Raw genomic sequence first — 22,757 nt, 5'->3', positions numbered from 1 at the left:
TAGTGAAGTTTATTTTCCAAGTAATAACGAGAACACTTTTTCCTTTGAAACCCTTTGATCACTTTGCTGCTTGCTTTTTTTGTTGTTTTTGGAGTGGGTAGACATAATTCTAGAATTTTGTTTCAAGAGTCTTAGGATTCAGTAACAGTCCTCATCTCTTCATGTGCTATGTCACTATCCATTTGTAAATAAGCAAGACTTTAGTGTTGTCTATCCAAACAGCTTTATTCCTTTCCCTTAAAGCATATGTTTCCATATATTTATAGTTGTTCCCAAGAACCTACAGAACTGCCGAGAGAAATCTGCAAAGTTTCTCCACAAAGTTCTTTCACAATTAGTCTCCTGTCCATGCCAGGCACAGTAAGCTCTCTTGAAAGTACTTTGCTTTTACTTTTGAGCCCGAGAAACAGATGTTGTCAAGTCATCCTACAGTGAGTTAATTTTTGAGCACGCAAGGTGAAGAAGAGGGTGCTGGACAGACAGGCTAACACTGCTAGTAATTCCTCGCTATGTAACTCAGCATTATAGAGGGAAAAATAGATGAGGGAAGACAAGTCAAGTCACACCCAGAAATAAAGATCCATTATATGCACAAAGCTCTCAAGTAGGCCAACACCCTTGTCCAGTTCTGGTGTCTTCTGCTCTTACAGAGCCAGACAACAGTGCAGGAGGAAGCACTGTTATAAGGCTAATTGAAAAAGTACTACAATCTTTTTGTAAAACTGAGCAATGGTGGTGGTTTTCCAATGAAGTAATTTTTTTTTTCTTTTTCCTTTTTGGTCAACAGTTAATTACCAAAACATTAGATAATGGCAAGCATTTAGGGATGAATTTAGGATCACCTTGTGACAGAAGGGGCAAGACCTGATATGAAATCATGATGTACAGAAATGAAACAAAAAACAAACAAAACACTCACAAAAACAAACTGCCACTTGGACACGAAAATTTAACTTTACTGACCTGTCAGTGCCACAGTTTCCAGTTAAGAAATTGCTGTATGGAAGCTGATGGAGCCTCTTTTCATCTCTAGCTTGTCGCAGGCCATAAAAAGTGATGCTGTATGCTAACAGTAGCAGAACGAGGCACATGATCATATTTAACAGGGACTGTATGATTAACGGTTCTCTCATAAAGCTTTGACAATCTCACTACATTTAAGTATGTTCTACTACTCAATGCAAAACCAGACATTAATTCTTCAGGTTCATTTTATTAGCAATGATGAATATAAATCTCTTACGAAAATATTCTTAACATTTCAATATATAAGAATAGTCTATAAAAATATACTACTACATAACAAAGCCAGTAACTTCTACAAAACATATAATTCAATATATATTTAACAATAAACAAGACATAGTAAAAATCATTTAATTAATGCTGAGGGTATTTTTACCCCCTTTTTGTCAAACAGTAACTCACATAACATAGGAAATTACTCATTCTGATACACAGAAGTGTTATCACCATAGAAGGCTATGTATGTTCCACCCTGAAGTTACCTGCACCTGCAGGAACGTAAAGCCATGACTTTTCTTTGGATGGACAGGCAGTTATGACCACAAAAATATTCTGCTGGTCACTGCAACGTCCTGCTGAAGAGAGTGTTCCACATCTGCTGCCAGCATTACTAACCCTGACCCCATGCAGGGACAGAGATCATGCTCCTACGACCCTTGTGGGGCTGGTGCCACAGATGAGCATACCATGGTTACCATGGTTAGAGAACTGGAAAACTGACTTCCTGGTTAATTAACACTCATTGGCAAGGAAATAACTTAAGAGGCTACCTCTCTAGAACTAAACCTTCTTCCAACAGACAGCTCTTGAACAAAAGCTCAAGGGAGAGAAAATACTACAGGGCCGGGGGAAGTGTTTGTACTGAATGATGATCAAGGGTAGTACTATCTATCTTGTTTTCATTTACAGGAAGAGCCATCTTAGAACAGTTTTTGGAACTGGGAAAAAGCCTAGTTTCAGAAGAAAAAGGACACGTTGAACTAGTCATTTCATTGATGCTATTATGCTGAGGTCACTTCATGCCTGGTGTTGGACAAATGCAGGAAGTCCATTTTAATTACATAGCCCGCCCTTGCCTACACGATTGAGTTTGCCAAATTCTTAGTGTAGGTGTATGCAGACAGCTTTTAGAGCACACTTTGACAACCAACGTAACCTGAAACAAACTGGCTGCTGCACAGTGACAGTACATAACTTTTTCAGCCAGCTTTCTATAGAACAGTCAGGTATACAAGGCTTTAAGGCTGTAAAGTCCCACTGAAGACAACAGATGATTACAGTGGTTTGCATAGTAAAGAACATAAGAAACATTCTGTGATGCATCAGTAACAACTAAACCTTTTTACCCTGTGCTTAGGTGCAAAAAAATCAATAATAATTATTACTCTTTCTATTCAGGATCCACTGAAATCACTACACTGCATTAACGTGTCGAAATTCAAAAGAAACAACTTTATGGCATAGCAATTGCAATGTAACAATATTCCATCATATCACAAAGGAAGGTCTTTCTATTAGAAAAGTAAATTTATCAAACTTAAAAATACTGCAAAGATCACAACAGGACATTACAGGTGATGAACATTAATAATATATTTCTGACTAAAAGCTCAGAAAAATAACATTTGACCCTGAGAAAATTGCTGTATTAAAATGCTAAAAAAATTTTTTTGAAATTAAAACTCTATTAGAAAAAAGTAAAACTAAGAATCTGAAAGGATCAACATTCAGCCAGCTTCATTTCAGATTCTCAAACTGTTAAGTTCTGAAGAAAAAAAAAGCTTGACCATCTTAATGTGATTGTAAGAAATATTTTTCATTAAAAAAACCCACCAGCATTTTAGGGTATTCTCTTCAAGGCTTCCAACTAAATTTTAGGGTTTTAACCTACATTTGAGAGGAAGAAAAATCTAAAAATTGAAGTGGTTGAAAAAAAACCTTAAAGCTTAAGTGTCTTCCATTCCCAATATCATCTAGAAAAGCTAGTTATAGAAGCTAGCTTGTCATACTTTATGACTAGAGAAGCCCTAGTCAAGTTCTTCATTCTCACACTAGTTAAACAATTCTCTAAAAGATGGCTCAAAATCAAAATAATGTTCCAAAAAACACAATGGCCTCTAACACAGGATCTTATTTAGATTATAATTATTTTTAACAACTTAAGTATTTAGGAAGGTTTAAGAACAGCAAAAGGAAATAAGTAGATGGAGCCATAAGAAAACCCTATAGATTTGGATAAAGAAAAAAAAAATCATTTGGCACCACAGGTACGGAAATATATCAGAAGTGTTTCCGCAAGAACTTGACAGAAAAATTACCAATCACTGTATTGGGTTGTTGATTTCACGTCAGGTTATCTTCTACACTTCCTTATGTATTAAGGGCAAGAAAACAGTCCTTTCTTCAGTAGGGTGTTCTTCTCCACTAAGTGTAAACAAGATTAATTGAAATAATACAACCTGAAGATTTTTTATATAAGCTTCCACATTATTTTTATTCTGTACTGACAAATCAACATTTGTATGTTGTACGAGAGGAGATCTAGGAGGGACCTTATTGCTCTGTACAGCTACATGAAAGGAGGTTTTAGGCAGGTGGGGGTCAGTTTCTTCTCCCAGATAACTAAAAAAGGACAAAAGGATACAGCCTCAAATTACACCAAAGGAGGTTTAGGCTGGGTATTAGGAAAAATTCCTTCACTGAAAGGGTGGTGAAGCATTGGAACAGGCTGCCCGAGGAGGTGGTGGAATCACCATCCCTGGAGGTATTTAAAAGACTGGTAGATACAGTGCTTAGGTTTAGTGATAGACTTGGCAGCCCTAAGTTAACGGTTGGACTTGATGATCTCAAAGGTCTTTTCCAACCTAAATGATTCTATTCTATGATCTAATTCCCCTTCCTAATGTTTTCACACTCTAATCAAGCTCAGGCTACTCTGGTTTTGCCCTCTCTGACAAGCTTACTAAACAGTTACATAGCCAGATCAGCTCCCAGGGCTAGCTCACCACAAAACCACGTAAGCACAAGCACTGAGCCAACGGGAGGGAGCAGGACTAGCTGACAACCCAGATTTACATCAATCTGAACTGCTTTGGAACCACACCTTTAGAAGTGTCAACTCAAACACATCCATATTAAATGTGAAGTTAAGCAGTAAAAAATGCAGTTTATTTTCCTTCCCACCCCTGAAACCTGTTGCAGATGGCTCCTCACATCCAGTGCATCCTGAAGTACATACACATTCCAGTCCTTAAGGACACAAGTACCTAGATCTGCCCTGCCAGGATGCAATGCTTATTGTCAAAAGAAAAGATATGTGACTAGACATCTGTAAATCAAAATAAGAAAATATCAGCCAACTTTAGTGATTTTGTAAAAAAAAAAAAAAAATCAAACAAAACCAAAACCTACCATGTATCAAGTCTACAGAACACAGCATTCTCTTTTAGAAAAAAGCTAAGGTGAGCAAAAAACTGACAACCACCTTATGATACAAAGGACCAAATAAAGATCCAAGTCAAAATTTTCTTTAAGCACTACTGAGACAAGACCCAAAAGTACGTAAGACTCCATTTGGGAAAATCCCCCTTCCTGAAACTAAATATATATTCCTCCTCAAACATGAAGGACACTAAGAGCATTTTTCTTAATATTTGTTGCTATCAAGATAAAGCCTATAAAAATGAGAAGATGTGTAAGAAGTGACTAACTGCAGATTTAAAAGGGCCATGTGGAGAAACGGGGCTGAAGATGCCCACTAGCACTGCCAGATGTAGTGTGGCTCACTCCACATCTTAGAGATGTATATCCATAGCTCCACCACCCCATCAAGCTCTCCTCAAGTCTGTTCTGCAGAATCTCTGCTATGACCTGGGCCAACCTTCATTTCCTGTGAAACTGCAATTACCCTGCACTCTTTCAAATTCTCATGAAACAGAAAAATGCTTTATTGTAAATCCTCCAAACTTTATGAAGGCCAAGACGACTTACACTTGGTCTCATAAAGAACTTTTGTACAAAAGAACCTAAACAAAAAGGGTCATAAGCAGCATTTAAAATAATCTATATTAAATACCTAAAACCTATAATCTTTTGCATAGAATAAAGAAAAGTGCAGCTACAGCATAACATTCCATACCACAAGAAATGGCTAATTTACGAGTGGCATACAATTAACTGTTGTGTCTCATCACCGAGACTGCAGCAACTGAAGATGTTTATTGGGAAATCACATTGAAAGAAAGGGATTAGGTTGTTTCATTATGTCTGTAAAAGAAGTGCAAACATTTTAAACTATTTTTTAAAGAAAGCAAAGCTGATAGATAATTTGCACAAGTTGATTTTCTCTTGATACTGGAAAGATGAAATAGCCTTTTTTCTTTTAGAATCCAAATTAAAAATAAAACCCCATTTGGCATCTGTTTTGTACAAAAAAAAAAATCATTAGAAGGCTTGTAAATGTACAAGCTTTATCTGTTCTATAAAAGTTGGATGTTCATAGGATTATAACTCTTCGTTCCCTTCTATCTTTTATACTGCAACCCCTCTGGTAATCAACCAGAGAACAGTATTAAGTAAGCCTAGGAGACTGATTTCCACTGCTCAAAAGAATGGAGAAAGGGTCTAAGTGGAGAATCAGGAATTCTAGGAAAATGAAAGCCAAAACACTACTGTCCACTTTTGATAGGAAGCAAGAAACTTTTAAATATCTTTCTATTTCTTGTATCTGCATGCCTACATATGAGAAAGAAAAGCACATACCTAATCAGTTGTTAAAACATCCTCGATTTTGTTTTCTTAAAAAAACCCAACAACTTATTTTATTGGCTGTAACTTGGTACTACAATTTGGTAAATGAGATATTTTAAATAAATAAAAATAAATATTGTATATATATGTCAAGGTTGCTTGTTTCTGTAATGAATTAGGTGTCTGTATTGTTAGATTTCATTTTGTTTAGCTTTTTTCAAGCTTTGTCGCCACTTACGAATGGCAGTTCCAGAACTACTGGCTACTACACAAAGGGCACCACCCACAGTCCACCAAGTTGGCAGATGATTGAGAAAAAGAATTTGTAAAATAAAAGCAAACACCACATCCATTGTTTTCATTATGGCTACAGGTCCAGCTTTCTCTATCTGTAATGCTTTTGTGAGAAATATTTGACCCCCTAACCCCAACAAGCCTATTAATATTAGAAGAACCCTATCTTTACCACAATATGGTAAACGCCATTCATTCAAAACAAACAACGCTATAACACAGCCAATTAAACCAATAACTGCATAATACCAAATTGACAAAAAATAATGCACAGATTTTCCCACCTTCCTTAGTATAACAAAAGTTGAAGCTGCAGATACTGTGCTTGTAATTGCTGCTATAGTTCCTTTAAGATGGTCTGTGTAACTTCCTTCAATTCCCGTTACGTTTGACCCAAACAGAAACGGTGGTCTGGCAATAAGAACCACTCCAGTGATTGCAAAGAGGGTAAACAGAAGATCCCAAATACTGTATTTCTCTTTGAGAAAGATCCATGCCAGCAACGATGTAAAAACAGGACTGCTAAAAGTTATAACAGTGGCATCAGCTAGCGGCATGACTTGGAAAGCGTAGTAGAGAAGAATCATTGCGCTAGAGCCAAGGAATCCTCGGAAGAAAAGAAAAATTCTTTTACCTTTTGGTCCCAAAAACCCCGTTCTGAAAAACAGAAATGACACATTAATGTCACTGGCTTGCTTATTTCATGACCAACATCCAATTACATTTAAATATACACACCCTTCTAGATTGTACACACCTTTCTGGATGAGTGACTTACAAAATACCAAAATATTTTAAACTGTTTTACCACAGACCAGTTTATTCCCACCCCCACCCCCAATTATATTCAGATTCCAGAACCTGATCTTCTAGCTATTAACTCTTTGCTTGCAAAATAACCCAAAACTGTCTACAAATTACCTCCTATTTTTTGAGAACACTACCTAATGGAAGATCGATACATTTCACATAATTCCTGTAGAAAACCCTACAATTCAAGGAGTCAAAGATTTTCAGTTTTCTGAATTGTATTAAGATACTATCAACTAATAAAAAAAGCACTTATGCAAATGAAGTCCAAATTAAAATTATCTTGCAATCTGATTTAACTGAGTGATAATTCTAGATCTACTTTTCAGAAAAAACTTTCAATTTAAATGTTTGCTTCACTTACTTGTAGTATATTAAACCAGGAAGAACAAATGCCATTTGGAAAACACATCGAAATGCACTCACTTCCACTGAATGTACATCATCTATTTTTTTAAGAAATAAAGAGGCCACTGAGAAAAGGAAGGCAGACAGTACGGTATAAAACAGCCCAAGTCCTGGACAAGCAGCTTTCTTCTTTGCTCCTGCAACAAATAAACTCCAGTTAGTAATGATCTATTAGAAGATTTCATAGGTCAGGCAGCTCTACATACTCCAGTGCTCCATACAGTTGTAGCTATTCTTGTGGTAGAGGACAGGGGAAGCAAAAGAAACATGCAAATACTACGTGTATTTACCAGACTTCCCCTGAAAATGCATTTCACTGACCACTAAAGGTCTCCTTTTTTTTCTTAAAACACAAGACAAGAGATGAACTCTTAACACTTTGGATACAAAACTTCCCACGGTTCTATATGACTTAGCAGGCTTTACTCCTCAGAGGCATCAGGCTAGTTTGGATGATTCACTATAGGGCTAATAGTATGATTCTGACCACCACCCAAGGACCAAGAAATACAACTGACTGCAAAATGGTCCATGGTCAGATTCTGAAACACTGAAAATTACTACCTTGGGAATTATCTGATTATTAAGTAAATTAAGGTTCATAAGCAAAAATTTAATTTCCTAGCTCACAATGTAAAAATTGTGTAGAGAACCTAATTTTTGTTATACTTCATGCTTATCTTGCAGTTAAATCACCCTAAATTTGACCTAGACCCTCTGAAGTTTTACATAATTTTTATCTTTCTATAAGAATCCAAATATTTTCTCCAAATAAACATCAAATACACATTTTTAAGCAGAAGAAATTTAAGTGACTACTTTTAAAATATCATAGGCCTGCTTAACGTACTGATATCTACCACAGTTCCATGAAGACCTCAGTTTCACCTTATTGTACGCTTATTTATCAAACTTTCTCTTCCTGAAGTAGTTGTAGTTTCCCCAAGTCTAATACTTTCTATTCAAGCTTCCCCATTCCCTCAGGCTCTATTCAGGGACATACTCTTCCTCGTTCCACCCATCTCCACCCTCGACAATTTAAAAAAAAAAAAAAAAAAAAGGCAGGCAAGCAAGCAGAGAGGGTGAACTGCTGCTGACCTCAACACGGTCTCCAAAGAAACCAGCCTTTTCCCTTATTGCTGTGCTGCACAAGAGGAACAGTGTTTCCACTGAACCTAGAGGTGAACACCATGGCAAAGAGAACACATCTAAATATTTGACTGGGATGTTACCTCACTCTCTCTTTTCTCTCTGTCTGTCTAAAGCATTGGGAGTTACCTTTTCTGCTGGAACACCCTCTGAAGGTAAGAGTGAGAACTCCACGCACCTAAGGCAGTGTTCGCGGTGTTCTCACATTAGCATGGAAGCCAGTGAGCCTTAGGACCTCCTAAAATATCATCAGCAGGGCATTGCTGTGAGTTGCTTAGCAACTAAATATGGTTTTGCGGGGGGTTTGGTTTGTTTGAGGTGTGTGGGCTTTTTTAAATTAACAAAACTTGTCACAAACCATTTTGATTGTCCTTGAGATCACCACCAAAGGCTGAGAAACTGCATCTTACTGCCTGGGAGCTGGGACTGTGGGCTGACACAGCGTGTACAGCATTGGTTCTGGCTTTAACAGTTCTAGAGACCCAGGCTTTACACCTGCAAGCAGAATTTTAAGTAGGCAGAAAGGCTGTTCTTCAAGGAATCCAGCCACAATACACCTGAAAATTAATGTCAGTTTCTACTAGAAACATTTCTGTTTAGCAACAGCCACTTACATAAAAGTTACTATAAAAACTACCACTGACTGACACTGCAACGGGACATTCAACAACTACAAAAATGAGTAGATTTTTAAAATGTCCATTAATTATGTAAGATGCTAATCCACGGTCACACAACAAAACCACAAAATCAACAACGCCTCTAATACAAAAGCAAGAGGCATCAAGACTGGCCTGTAACTGAAACGGGAAATCCAAGTGCAGGCTGGCGTACGGATGAACACAGCACAAACAGATTAACTTTTACTTCAGGCATGATAGCTCGTCTGATTACTACAGAACAAAGCCAATCTAAATAATGGAAGTGTTGAAATGGAAAACCAATCAAACTAAACCAAAGTAAGCTGAAAGGATCTCATACACAGAACTAAGCTTTGGATTTGAAGGAGCAGAAAAAACAAAAGGAAATCATTTTTGTAAGCTACCCAACGTACCATGCCTATCAGAAACAGTATCTTGCAATACTAGAATTTAAGCCATCAGCCTCTCACATTGCTAAAGCATGTACCCAGTGTGGTAAGAAATGTTTTAGTTCCTTTTAAAAGTGAAATGGTACAAGTTCTTCCACCAAAAACAAAAGAGTTGCAGTTCTGAAGAAGTACTTATTTTGAAATATATTGTAAGAAGTTAGGTTAAGATAACATTCCCACCCCACAAAATATTAAGCCTCCAAACACTAGCCCTACACTATCAAAATACTCAAGTATTCATGGTTTTTTCTTAAAAAAAAAATAAAAAGTGTAGCAGTCTGAAAATAAAAACAGTTTTGAGTAGTACCCAAGTCCTCTTTTCTGAGCGGCTACAGATTAGAGACTTGGTTTTCCAATTTTATTCCCTGGCCATCTCCACACGTAAGCCTTTCAAACAATCATCCACTCCTGTTTTAGGTCCTACTCAAATGCCTCCAGCCACACATCGTTTTCTGTGTAAATTCTTTTTGTTTGCATATTAATGCCACGCTTTCTTTCAAAGAGTTTTTATACTTGCAAAACACATACACTGCAGAAAATCACGTTTCTCACGTGCACGCATCTTGAGTAGCAGAGGCAGACAAGTACGGGCTATGGGGAAGGCGGTCAGTGAGAAGACGACTCTCCCAGGCCTTCAGGAAAGCCAGCGAGGGGTGATGGGTTGCTCACCCCGCAAGCGGCTGAGCAGCGCTCTCACTAACCTCGGGCAGTGCCAGGAGCACAACAGCCTGCGCGCCAGCTAAGCGTGGTCACGCAGACTGGATCTAGGCATGATTCATAAAGTTCAGCCACTGACTCACGAATTTTGCTTGGATAGACTACCGAAAGAAAAAAAAAAAGGGGGGTGGGGTGTTTGGTGAATAAATGCAAGTTTCTCAGGATTTCAGGTATTTTTTTCCCCGAGTTTTGCCTCAGAAGTGATACTAACATGAATTTTGCAGGTGAACTACGCTCTCTCTTCTGGCCTCTCCACAGCCCACTAGCTGAGAAACATTGCCATCTTACCCGTTTTCTGCTGGAAAGTCAATTATGGTCTGTATTTAATGAGAAACACGTTTTCAGTGATGCTGAAAAATGACACGTGCTAAATACCCCAGATAACAACTTCAAAAATTATTTGTAGGTGGCGTTTATGTTTTAAAAAGCAGCAACATTTAACTTATAAGAACACGTCACGCATTTTGCAGTAAGTTTGTGGCTTTAACGATCCAGCACGTCCCAGAAACTAAGCACGGACTGAGACAGAACGAAGCGTGCTCACAGCGGCGTTATAAATTGAGACCACAACAGATCATAATCCAATTAAAATTTTATTAATTATAGCAAGTAGAATATGAGCAAAAACAGCGCTGGACAGCAGGGGAGTCTGCGCTCCGCCAACTGCCGTACTGAGCAGTTCAAACAGTCCCTTTTTATACATCTTTACTTCCGTGTTCATGAAGTAGTGGAGGTACTCTGCGCATGCTTCAGTTGTTGTTAGGGGGTCGTTTTCTGCCTCCTGGTGGTCGTTGAGGCCGAAGTAAGAAGTCTTCCTCCTTTGTCCCATAGTTGACCCCTCACTCATATGTCCTTATATGGGGTTGTTTGTCCTGTTTCTGTCGGTTCCTGGACATCTGGTGGTTATCTTATCTTGCACAAGCGGTATCTGGTGGCTGGTTTAGTTTGCATAAGCGATTTCGTATCTTTTGCTGTCCGACCTTTACATTGGGCTTAACATAAATCTTAATAAACAATACCCTAGTCCATAGTTTCTCACAATCCCCCCTTTTTCTTTTTATCCTATTATTGTTTATTAGACGCTACTTTCATTCTCGGCACTGCAAGCAAACCTTTTTCCACAATCCCAACATTTATCATAACACTCACAAGGTAATACCTCACAATTACAATAGGCATAGTTCTCACGTGGCATAACGCATTCACAACAATCTTCATCCTCATTAATAGATACACTCTTATATTTTGCCCCAGACCTCGTAGTTAAAATAAGCAATTTAGCTATGTCAAACTGTTCTTTAATAAAATGTAAAATATAGTGTAATATACAAGGCCCAAATATAAGTCCCAGAATCAACATAATAAGCGGTCCTGCTAAAGCAGACAACAAAGTGGTTAGCCAAGGTGAAACATTAAACCAGTTTTCATACCATGGCCTGCCCGCCTCACGATCCTTCTTACGTTGATCTAACCTTTTCCGGAGTTCAGACATGGTGTCCTGGACTACTCCCGTATGGTCAGCAAAAGAACAACATTCTTCATTGAGAGCTACACATAACCCTCCTTCCTTTAAGAACAATAGATCTAATCCTCTTCTATTTTGCAGCACTACTTCTGATAAAGACTTTACTGAAGTGGCTAAATTTTGGATAGATTGTTCTATTTTTGCTAAATCCTCATCTACAGCCATCTACAAACTTCGTAATTCCTGACCTTTTACTAGGGAGGCTATGCCTGTACCTGCTCCAACTCCGCCCGCTATCAGCAGTGTAGCTAGGGTTACCACTGTAATTGGCTCTCGTTTTTGTCTATTCAGGTCTCCCTCAAAGTGGCGTAACACCTCCTCAGAGGTGTGATAGATCAGAAGAGGAACAATAATCACCTGTACGCAAAACTGAGATTGATTAAACACGTTTAGGGATAGGCAAGGCGTTACTCCGATGTCTGAACAAACCCATTTAGCTCCTGGTGTCGGGATAGCCCATTTGTCATTTTTGACTCTTGTGTTTCTCTATATTGGTGTTAGTGACTGTTCGGTTGCACAAAGGCTGATACTTTTCGGGCACTGTACCTATACATTTTCCTTGACCTGTTACTAATTGAATAGTAATTCCTTGTGTATGGTTCCTCTGGTCATCCCATGGGCATTCTCGTGGGTTTGAACCATTAGACCATTGAATCCTACCTGGTTTTCCAATTGCCTCAAAATATGGTGGTTTAACATTATAACATAACCAGCATTCCTCAGTTAAATTTGGTTTGCTTTCATTAAGGGCACGATAAGAGGCTTGCATTAGATTCCATAAGGGGTTTTTGGATTCTGACAACTCTAGATCCCTGGATAAAGAAAATTCAGTCACAGTGTCATTAGTTGTTTCCGAAAGGGAGTCTGGAGAAGGGGTTACAACAATTACGGGGGCAACCTTTTTTCAGAGGAAGTGGGTGGATTCAGGACCAGGTTTGGTCCTACTGGTAAGGGATCGTGTGGAAGCTTTTCCTTTATTACTTTAATAAAACCCCCTCGGTCTGGCCCTGGTTCTCTGATTCTAACTCCCCACATCTTTCCTACTAACCAACTATCATCTGTAGGACTTGATATATTTATTTCCAGATATTGACAGTTTGACGAGTATTGTCCCCCTAATATATATCCATTGTAAGTATATGAAGGTGGGTTACAGCCTTGGGGTCCCCAACTAATTTTCAAATATTTATCATTATTAATTCCCCATTCTAGGGCCATTGTTTCACATCCCCAGTATGCGCAATAATAATGTCCAAGGTAATTACAGTATTCTTTCCCTGGATTAGAGGCAGGACAAAAATAAGTTGAACTTTTATTACCTTGCCATCCTTGTCTTTTGCATACAGGAGTGAATTGCCCGATTAGTTGACATGGAGTTACGTTGAATGTTGGGCTGCCAGGTCCTTGAAATTCACCAACGACTTGGCTTGTATCTAATTGCAATAATTTCCAGCTCATTGGCTCATGAGGGTTTCCATCTGCTTGGGTTATTATCAATAACAGAACTAATGGCATAACAGGAAAAAGGGTGTCTGTCAATTTTGCCAATTTAAGTATATTTTTACCAGTCCTGGGGAAGTTCGGCCATTGCTGCTTTTCTGTCCCATTGTTCTGGTTCTTTTCTCCACAGTTTGTTCCTCCTCTGCCTTGCCCGTCGACTCGGTTGCTTCGAGCCACGGGGTGTACCATCTTCTCGGCAGCAAGGGGATTCTTCAGGAGAACAGCTGTTTCGGGCTTTCTGCCTGTTTACATAGGCTTCCCACTTTGCAGCTTTAACTAATGGGGCAAAGCAAAACACGGTTAGTACTTCCCTTCTGCACTTTATAGCCAAGATTTCAGCTATAAAGGGGACTGGTTCGTTGGAGTGGTAACAATAATATTGAGGGTTTATTCCTTTGGCAAAAATTTCCCACCACTCATGGGATTCTCGAATAATTTCTTGTTTAGACTCTAATTGTTTTAATTTCCACTCAGTGAGAGTTCTTTGGATTTTTCCAACACTGTGTGTAAACTCCTATCGGAGGGTATCTACATTCACAGTGTGTCCACCATTTATCCTGGCATACCTTACACCTGAAACAAGCAAATGGATAACAATTGCAGTTCAAATTATTACACCTAATTCGTGTATCTAGAGTACATATATTATTTACATCAGCATATCTTCTATATTCAATATTGTGTGGTTGCATAAGTTTAGCAATTTCCTTCAACACACTTTGTATGCTTCCATATATAATAGATAAAAAAGAAAGAATTATAGCAAATATAAACAGCAATACACACTTTATACCAAAAGGCAATGCGGCAAAATAATCAAATAAAGTCTCTATCATTACGTTATCTTTTCAGGGTTATCTTGGTGTCACCTGGAGTACTGATTACTTTCCAGTGGGGTCTCGTCACTGGGCCTTTAATGCGACTGGCTTGAGTCCATCCACGCTCAGCAGTCCAGACAGCTGTTTCTTCCACTATTCGAGATGACCCATCTATGAAAAATATTTCTCCATGTTGTAATTCCTCTTCTTCTAGGTCTGGTCGAATTCGTGTTTGTTGTTCAATCGTTTGAAGACAATCATGTACTAACTCAGTACTTTCCCCTGGGTATAGAAATTCTGCAGGGTTAACCGCTCCGATAGTCCTTAGGGATAGTTTTGGAGATTCTATGAGTATTCCCTCATACTTTAATAGTCGGCTATCTGTAAGCCATTTTTCTGCTTTTTGTTGAAGCACCCCCCTTATATTATAGGCGCATATAGGACAACTTCTCCATTAAAGGTAATACGATTCGTTTCTTCAAGTAATAAGGCAGCAGCAACAATGATTTGTAAACAACTCGGCCAACCCCTGCTCACAGGGTCCAACAGCTTTGATAAGTATGCCACTGGTTTCTTTTGTCCGGCCCATTCCTGAGTTAATACTCCGAATGCCGTTCCTTCATGTATGTTAACGAATAAATGGAATGGCTGCTTTAAATCTGGGAGGCTTAAAACCGGTGCTTGACTTAGCTCCCTTTTGAGACTGGCAAACTGCTCTTGATCCTGAGGGGTCCACTTGGGTATTTTGTCTTTAGACAGTTGTTCATATAAGAATTTAACTTTAAAGCTGTAGTTCTCTATCCATTGCCTACAATACCCAAATAGCCCTAATGCCTGCCGAATTTGCCTCTTAGTGACAGGCATAGGTAATTCCAGAATTCCTTTAATGCGCTCTGGATCCAATATCTTCTTGCCGTTAAACAAATAATGCCCCAAATATTTCACTTTTTCCTCCACAAATTGTAACTTTTCTTGTGATACCCGTAGTCCCTTTTGTGCAAGAAAGTTTAGGAGTCAAATGCTTTCTTTTCTTACATCCTCCTTATTATTCCCTGCTATGAGCAGATCATCTACATACTGTAACAGCACGTTTCCCGTTTGTACCTGGTATTCTTTTAAGAGCTCTTCCAGGGCCTGCCCAAACAGATTAGGGGACTCAGTGAACCCTTGGGGGAGCACGGTCCATCTCAATTGCTGTCTACGGCCTGTCTCTATGTCTTCCCATTCAAAGGCAAAATAATCATGGCATTCTTCTGCCAGTGGACAGGCCCAAAAGGCATCCTTTAAATCAGCCACACTATACCAGGAGTTATGGGGTCCTAGCTTGCTTAGCAGTGTGTATGGATTTGCTACTACAGGGAACCGGGTGATAGTTCTTTTGTTTATTTCCCTTAAATCATGTACGAGCCGGTATTTCCCATTTGGTTTCTTTACAGGCAGAATGGGAGTGTTAAAGGGTGACATACAAGGCTCTAAGATTCCTTGTGCTAACAATCGATCAATTTCTGGTTTTAATCCTCTCCGTCCTTCTAGGGATATGGGATATTGCCTTACCCTCACAGGTATGTGGGGTTCGGAAATTTGGATTTTAATCGGTGGGATTTCCAGTCTACTAATTGTGTCCGGAGAGTACCAGACATCGGGGTTAATTTGTTTTTGATCATCCACGGTCAAAGGATAAGCAGACACCGTTAGCTCTTGATTTTTCACTTTAATTTCTAATTGCAATTCAACAATTAAATCTCGTCCTAACAGATTAAATTCTGCTTCAGGGACGAGCAAGAGTTCACCCATTCCAAATTTATTTTCAGTTTCAAATACCACATTTTTGATTTTGCTTACTTTAAAGGGTTCTCCTTTTGCCCCAATTACTTGTACTTTTTTCAGGGGAAGCTTTACATCCCTCAGGTATTTGCCTAATAGTCGATTTCTCAGCTCCAGTGTCTACTAAAAGGGTGAACCCTTGTTTATGGGGACCTATTTTTAATTTTATCAAGGGCTCATGATGACTCCGGTCCCCTAAGGTATAGAGCCCCTGACTCTCCTATTCCATTTTCAGTATTTCCTCATCCCTGATCCTTTCTCTGCAATTCTTCTTTATATGTCCCTTCTTTCCACAGTAAAAACATCTCTGTTCCTTCTTTACTACTACGTTCCCTTGTTTCGTTCCAGCAGACCTGTGTTCACCAGTCCGCCCTTTGCGATCCTCTCTGACCGCTGCTACCATCATTTTTACTTGTCGCTTGCTGCTCTCTTCTTCCCGCCTTACGTAGACTTTCTGAGCTTCCCTCAATAATTCATCCAACCCTCTATTCTGCCAGTCTTCTAACTTTTCAATCTTCTTTCTGATATCTTCCCATGATTTTGCCACAAACTGAGTTTTGAGGAGCGCTTACCCTAAAGGGTCGTCTGGATTTACCCCAGAGTACAGCTGAAGGGCTTTCCTCAGTCGTTCCAGCCACTCAGTAGGGCTTTCATCTTTCTTTTGCATTTCATTAAATGCTTTATTGATATGCTGGCCACGGGGTACTGCTTCTCTAATCCCCTGAATTACTATAGTTCTCAGGTCCTGCATATGAGTTCTATGCACCGGATCCTGATTATCCCAATTAGGTTTTTGAAGTGGCCATTTAATATCTGCTTGAGGTCCCTGGGCATGTTGAGCATCCCACAGTCTCATTCCTGCTCGTCTAATCATAGCTCTTTCCTCAGTAGTAAATAATTGACCAAGGATAGATTACATCTCATCCCAAGTATAAAGGTTTGGTCCCAAAAATTGGTTTAATCTTTCTGCCACTCCGAGTGGGTCCTCAATTAAGTTTCCCATCTCGATTCTTTTAAAATCTCGTAGGTCAGCCGAGTTTAGGGGTACGGAAATATATCCGATCACAGGTTGAGGTCCCCCCATGGGTATTACCCTTAGGGGGTATATCTGAGCTGCCCCTTTTTGACTTCTAGTTACGCGTCTAGGAGGAGGGGGAGACCCTTGTTCCGACTCTGGTGGGGGAGTGGGCGCTCTGGGGACCTCTGGAGGGGCTGCGGGAGCAGGAGGAGGAATGTAAGGAGGGGGGGTTAGAAGGGTTTCGTCTAACTCTTCCTTCTTTTTTCTTTGTTTAATTTTTATTTCATTCAGCGGGTAAAGTCTAGCTCCCGGTCTTTCTAGCTACACTTCCGCATATTGACTCTCCTCCGGGTTAAGGGGTTTTTTTTTTATTATTAACCCAGAGGTTTAATTGCTGTCTTACCCAATCTTCTTCTGACCCATAGACTGGCCAAAAGACATTTTTAGAAATCTTCTTCCCTCCCCATATCTTAGTACAATATTCTATCATCTTCTGCTTATCTTTCCCTAGGGTTCCAGGGAAATATCTCCAATTGTCTAAGATATATGCCAGAGGGGTATTCTTAGGTACAGTGGGTACCCTTCCCATGGGAGTCGAAGGCTTGCTGCCCTTCGCCCCCATCTTCTGGAATATCCACAAACATACACTCACTCGCTCCCCTTGCTCCTGGCCCAGTCCCTCGCGGGAGATGGGAGACGCAGTACTTAAGAGTCCACACTCGCTTGGTTCAGTATATCGAACCTCTCACTCGTTATATTCCAGGAAACCCAATCCCGCCCAAACGGCAAACCCGCGAACAAATTCGCAATATACTTACGCGTCCTGCGTCTTCGTCCGGACTCCCGTGCACAGAATTTTATGGGATTTTACCGGTTTCTCCTTTGCTCATTATTCTAGAATTTAGGTTCGTCGGTAAGGTTGAGGTAGGCTGTCGGTCGCGGGGCCGCGGATTGTCGCGGGGCGCCTCCCCGGAGGACGGAAGCCCACCGTTCCTTATCTGAGTCACGGCACCAGGAATTGTTATAAATTGAGACCACAACGGATCATAATCCAATTAAATTTTATTAATTATAGCAAGTAGAATATGAGCAAAAACAGGGCTGGACAGCAGGGGAGTCTGCGCTCCGCCAACTGCCGTACTGAGCAGTTCAAACAGTCCCTTTTTATACATCTTTACTTCCGTGTTCAGGAAGTAGTGGAGGTACTCTGCGCATGCTTCAGTTGTTGTTAGGGGGTCGTTTTCTGCCTCCTGGTGGTCGTTGAGGCCGAAGTAAGAAGTCTTCCTCCTTTGTCCCATAGTTGACCCCTCACTCATATGTCCTTATATGGGGTTGTTTGTCCTGTTTCTGTCGGTTCCTGGACATCTGGTGGTTATCTTATCTTGCACAAGCGGTATCTGGTGGCTGGTTTAGTTTGCATAAGCGATTTCGTATCTTTTGCTGTCCGACCTTTACATTGGGCTTAACATAAATCTTAATAAACAATACCCTAGTCCATAGTTTCTCACAGCAACTAAATATGGTTTTGCAGGGGGTTTGGTTTGTTTGAGGTGTGTGGGCTTTTTTAAATTAACAAAACTTGTCACAAACCATTTTGATTGTCCTTGAGATCACCACCAAAGGCTGAGAAACTGCATCTTACTGCCTGGGAGCTGGGACTGTGGGCTGACACAGCGTGTACAGCATTGGTTCTGGCTTTAACAGTTCTAGAGACCCAGGCTTTACACCTGCAAGCAGAATTTTAAGTAGGCAGAAAGGCTGTTCTTCAAGGAATCCAGCCACAATACAGCTGAAAATTAATGTCAGTTTCTACTAGAAACATTTCTGTTTAGCAACAGCCACTTACATAAAAGTTACTATAAAAACTACCACTGACTGACACTGCAACGGGACATTCAACAACTACGAAAATGAGTAGATTTTTAAAATGTCCATTAATTATGTAAGATGCTAATCCACGGTCACACAACAAAACCACAAAATCAACAACGCCTCTAATACAAAAGCAAGAGGCATCAAGACTGGCCTGTAACTGAAACGGGAAATCCAAGTGCAGGCTGGCGTACGGATGAACACAGCACAAACAGATTAACTTTTACTTCAGGCATGATAGCTCGTCTGATTACTATAGAACAAAGCCAATCTAAATAATGGAAGTGTTGAAATGGAAAACCAATCAAACTAAACCAAAGTAAGCTGAAAGGATCTCATACACAGAACTAAGCTTTGGATTTGAAGGAGCAGAAAAAACAAAAGGAAATCATTTTTGTAAGCTACCCAACGTACCATGCCTATCAGAAACAGTATCTTGCAATACTAGAATTTAAGCCATCAGCCTCTCACATTGCTAAAGCATGTACCCAGTGTGGTAAGAAATGTTTTAGTTCCTTTTAAAAGTGAAATGGTACAAGTTCTTCCACCAAAAACAAAAGAGTTGCAGTTCTGAAGAAGTACTTATTTTGAAATATATTGTAAGAAGTTAGGTTAAGATAACATTCCCACCCCACAAAATATTAAGCCTCCAAACACTAGCCCTACACTATCAAAATACTCAAGTATTCATGGTTTTTTCTTAAAAAAAAAATAAAAAGTGTAGCAGTCTGAAAATAAAAACAGTTTTGAGTAGTACCCAAGTCCTCTTTTCTGAGCGGCTACAGATTAGAGACTTGGTTTTCCAATTTTATTCCCTGGCCATCTCCACACGTAAGCCTTTCAAACAATCATCCACTCCTGTTTTAGGTCCTACTCAAATGCCTCCAGCCACACATCGTTTTCTGTGTAAATTCTTTTTGTTTGCATATTAATGCCACGCTTTCTTTCAAAGAGTTTTTATACTTGCAAAACACATACACTGCAGAAAATCACGTTTCTCACGTGCACGCATCTTGAGTAGCAGAGGCAGACAAGTACGGGCTATGGGGAAGGCGGTCAGTGAGAAGACGACTCTCCCAGGCCTTCAGGAAAGCCAGCGAGGGGTGATGGGTTGCTCACCCCGCAAGCGGCTGAGCAGCGCTCTCACTAACCTCGGGCAGTGCCAGGAGCACAACAGCCTGCGCGCCAGCTAAGCGTGGTCACGCAGACTGGATCTAGGCATGATTCATAAAGTTCAGCCACTGACTCACAAATTTTGCTTGGATAGACTACCGAAAGAAAAAAAAAAGGGGGGGTGGGGTGTTTGGTGAATAAATGCAAGTTTCTCAGGATTTCAGGTATTTTTTTCCCCGAGTTTTGCCTCAGAAGTGATACTAACATGAATTTTGCAGGTGAACTACACTCTCTCTTCTGGCCTCTCCACAGCCCACTAGCTGAGAAAGATTGCCATCTTACCCGTTTTCTGCTGGAAAGTCAATTATGGTCTGTATTTAATGACAAACACGTTTTCAGTGATGCTGAAAAATGACACGTGCTAAATACCCCAGATAACAACTTCAAAAATTATTTGTAGGTGGCGTTTATGTTTTAAAAAGCAGCAACATTTAACTTATAAGAACACGTCACGCATTTTGCAGTAAGTTTGTGGCTTTAACGATCCAGCACGTCCCAGAAACTAAGCACGGACTGAGACAGAACGAAGCGTGCTCACAGCGGCGCTGGCGAGGATGGCCAGGGCAGGCGGCTGCCGGCACTCACGCCCCTCTCCCCGCTCGCCCTGCCAGCAGGCACCCCTCTCCACCCGCACCTGGCGAGCCTCACGCTAGCGCTGCGGCGGCGGGAGCCACCGCTTTCCCGAGGGATGAGCGCTACCGCCGGGATGGGAGCGAGCGGTGCGCGGCCCCCAGCGCCCTGCCCGCCCGCCGCGGGGTCGGCCCCGGCCCAGCCGGCGCCACCGGGGAGTCGTGCCCGCCGCTGCGCTTCGTTTCTCGGGGGCTGGCCCATCCCGGAGAAGGAGGAGGAGGAGGAGGAGGAGGGCGCGGCCTGACGCGCTCGCAGCGGTCGCGCTGCGCCCCTCCGGGCGCCAGGTGTGAACGCTACAGCCGGGGCCGACGCGGAAGCGGCGGGGAGCCGCCCGCGGGCAGCCGGCGGCGGGGCGGACTCAGGTGCCGGGCCGCCCTCTGCGGCCGCCCCAGCTCGCTCGGCGCCCCACCGCCTGCGGCAAGCCCCGGTGCCCTCGGGGCCTCTTCCTTCTCCGCCCCGCCGGCAATGTCACCCCGAGAGCGGGCAGCCCGGCCGAGCGGGCCACCCCACCCCCCCCCGCCCCGCCCCGCCCCGCCTGCCAGACTCCCCGTCCTCACCAGGTGCCCCACAGCAGCGCGGCCGGGGCAAACCCCAGCAGCAGCCACGACCGCGGTGTTCTTCGGCGCCCGCCGCCTCCATGCCCGGCGCCGGGCACAGGCAAGGCTGCTCCGCATCCGGACCGTCCTGCCGGCCCAGCGGCACCTCCGGCTCCTTCCCGCCCGCTGCCGGCACAGCGGCGGCCTCGCCGCCCTGACACGGCACCATGAGGACACGGGGCCGCCCGCGACGCTGCCGGCCGCTGGCGACCCGCCGGGCACCTGGCCTCCTGCGCATGCGGTGCCGCCGCCCCGCGCCGCCCGGCTCCCCGCCTGCCCCCGCCCCGCGGGTGTGCGGCGCTCCGGGGCGCGGGGGCGGCCATGCCAGGTCGCGCCGCAGCCACCCCCGCGGTCACGGCCCCACCTGGAAGCAGCCGGGTGGCCGGTCCGCCTCAGATGGCTGCCCGAGCGCCCGGCGGGGACCGAACCCCCTCCCGGGGCAGGAGGCAGCGCCCCGCCGGCTCCTCCCCGGCGTCCCCTCGGCCCGCGGTGGCCCCCAGAGAGAGACGCGGCGGGCGGCGGAGGGCGCTGCGCGGGCGAGGGGCCTGGGCCTCGGCGGGGCTTGGCGGGACGAGCGAGGCCGCGGCGCCTCGGGAGGGGGAGCCCGCACCCCGCCGGAGCGGAGCGGAGCAGGGCCGCAGGGCCGGGCCGCGCTGCTGCTGAGCCGCCTCCCGAGGCGGGGCGCCGGCAGGGGGGAAACGGCGGCGCGAAGTTACCGTAGGGGCGTTGTTGCGTCATTCGAGCCCCTGGAAGAAAAAATGAGTAGCCCCTTTTCCTTACCCGTCATCGAGTGCAGAGAAAGAGCAGCAGAATAAATGAAAAATGTACAATTCTTCCCTTTTAAGCAAGCTAAGCTATTATCAATAATTAAAATAGGAATTTCTATTCAAAGAAGAGATATATGCTCACGTTCGTCTTTTAGCGGCATGAATTAATCCGTGTTTATTTTTAACAAGGGGAAATGTAATCTATACCTTCAGCAAAATGTGTACTAAATGATAAATACAAGCTATTTAACACAAACTACTCCAAGCTTTCCCTCAAGCTACTTCACAAAAGCTATTTCAAGCTTTCCTTGTCTCTGACATAGCACATTGTATAGCCCATGCTAAGCCACCAGAGGCCATAAGTATTTTATTATCTCAGAGCTAGCATTTCATTAATATGACCAGTATTACTTCACAAATTTCTTAACTAAAAATTAGATGTGTTATGTTGACTACTAAAAAATAGAAAATTAATAAATTTGACGGTTTGTGTTGAAATCAGGATTATTTCTAAAGATTTATGTTATCTGAACCCCTCTTGCTATAAACCAAGAAAATAAGTATCTGCTGCACTAGATACAAACATCTTTCATCAAAGCTCCTATCAGCATAGTCCTCTGCAAAGGCTATGGTGAAAGCTTGTAAAGTCTTGCCTCTGTGGAGATGCAAGGGCAGCTGCAACATCCCACAAAGGGGAGAGAATCAGGCCAGCAAATTTCCCAGACACCCTTAACAAAGTTACTTTTGCCTGATGCACTTCCCTGTCCCTTGGAGTTGGGTTTAATTTGGAG

At 42.3% G+C, this 22,757-nt stretch overlaps 1 protein-coding gene and 1 long non-coding RNA gene across 2 annotated transcripts; both read right to left on the bottom strand.

The window, feature by feature from the left end:
* Nucleotides 1-1,193: 1,193 nt before the first annotated feature.
* On the bottom strand, nt 1,194-21,842 carry SLC35G1 (solute carrier family 35 member G1). Its single transcript, XM_056352062.1, has 3 exons — nt 21,161-21,842; nt 7,244-7,424; nt 1,194-6,726 (listed from the first exon to the last, which is right to left on the bottom strand). Exons 1-3 carry the CDS (start codon nt 21,435-21,437, stop codon nt 5,967-5,969), a joined length of 1,218 nt encoding a protein of 405 aa, XP_056208037.1. The 5' UTR covers nt 21,438-21,842; the 3' UTR covers nt 1,194-5,966.
* On the bottom strand, nt 10,818-21,099 carry LOC130155111 (uncharacterized). Its single transcript, XR_008823926.1, has 2 exons — nt 17,747-21,099; nt 10,818-13,544 (listed from the first exon to the last, which is right to left on the bottom strand). It is a non-coding gene; the product is annotated as an uncharacterized LOC130155111 (long non-coding RNA).
* Nucleotides 21,843-22,757: the final 915 nt, after the last annotated feature.

Source organism: Falco biarmicus, chromosome 9 (genome assembly GCF_023638135.1).
Source record: "Falco biarmicus isolate bFalBia1 chromosome 9, bFalBia1.pri, whole genome shotgun sequence".
NCBI classification, from domain to species: domain Eukaryota; kingdom Metazoa; phylum Chordata; class Aves; order Falconiformes; family Falconidae; genus Falco; species Falco biarmicus.
Note: the sequence above shows the minus strand (reverse complement) of the source record. Positions and strands in the feature narration are given on the sequence as shown.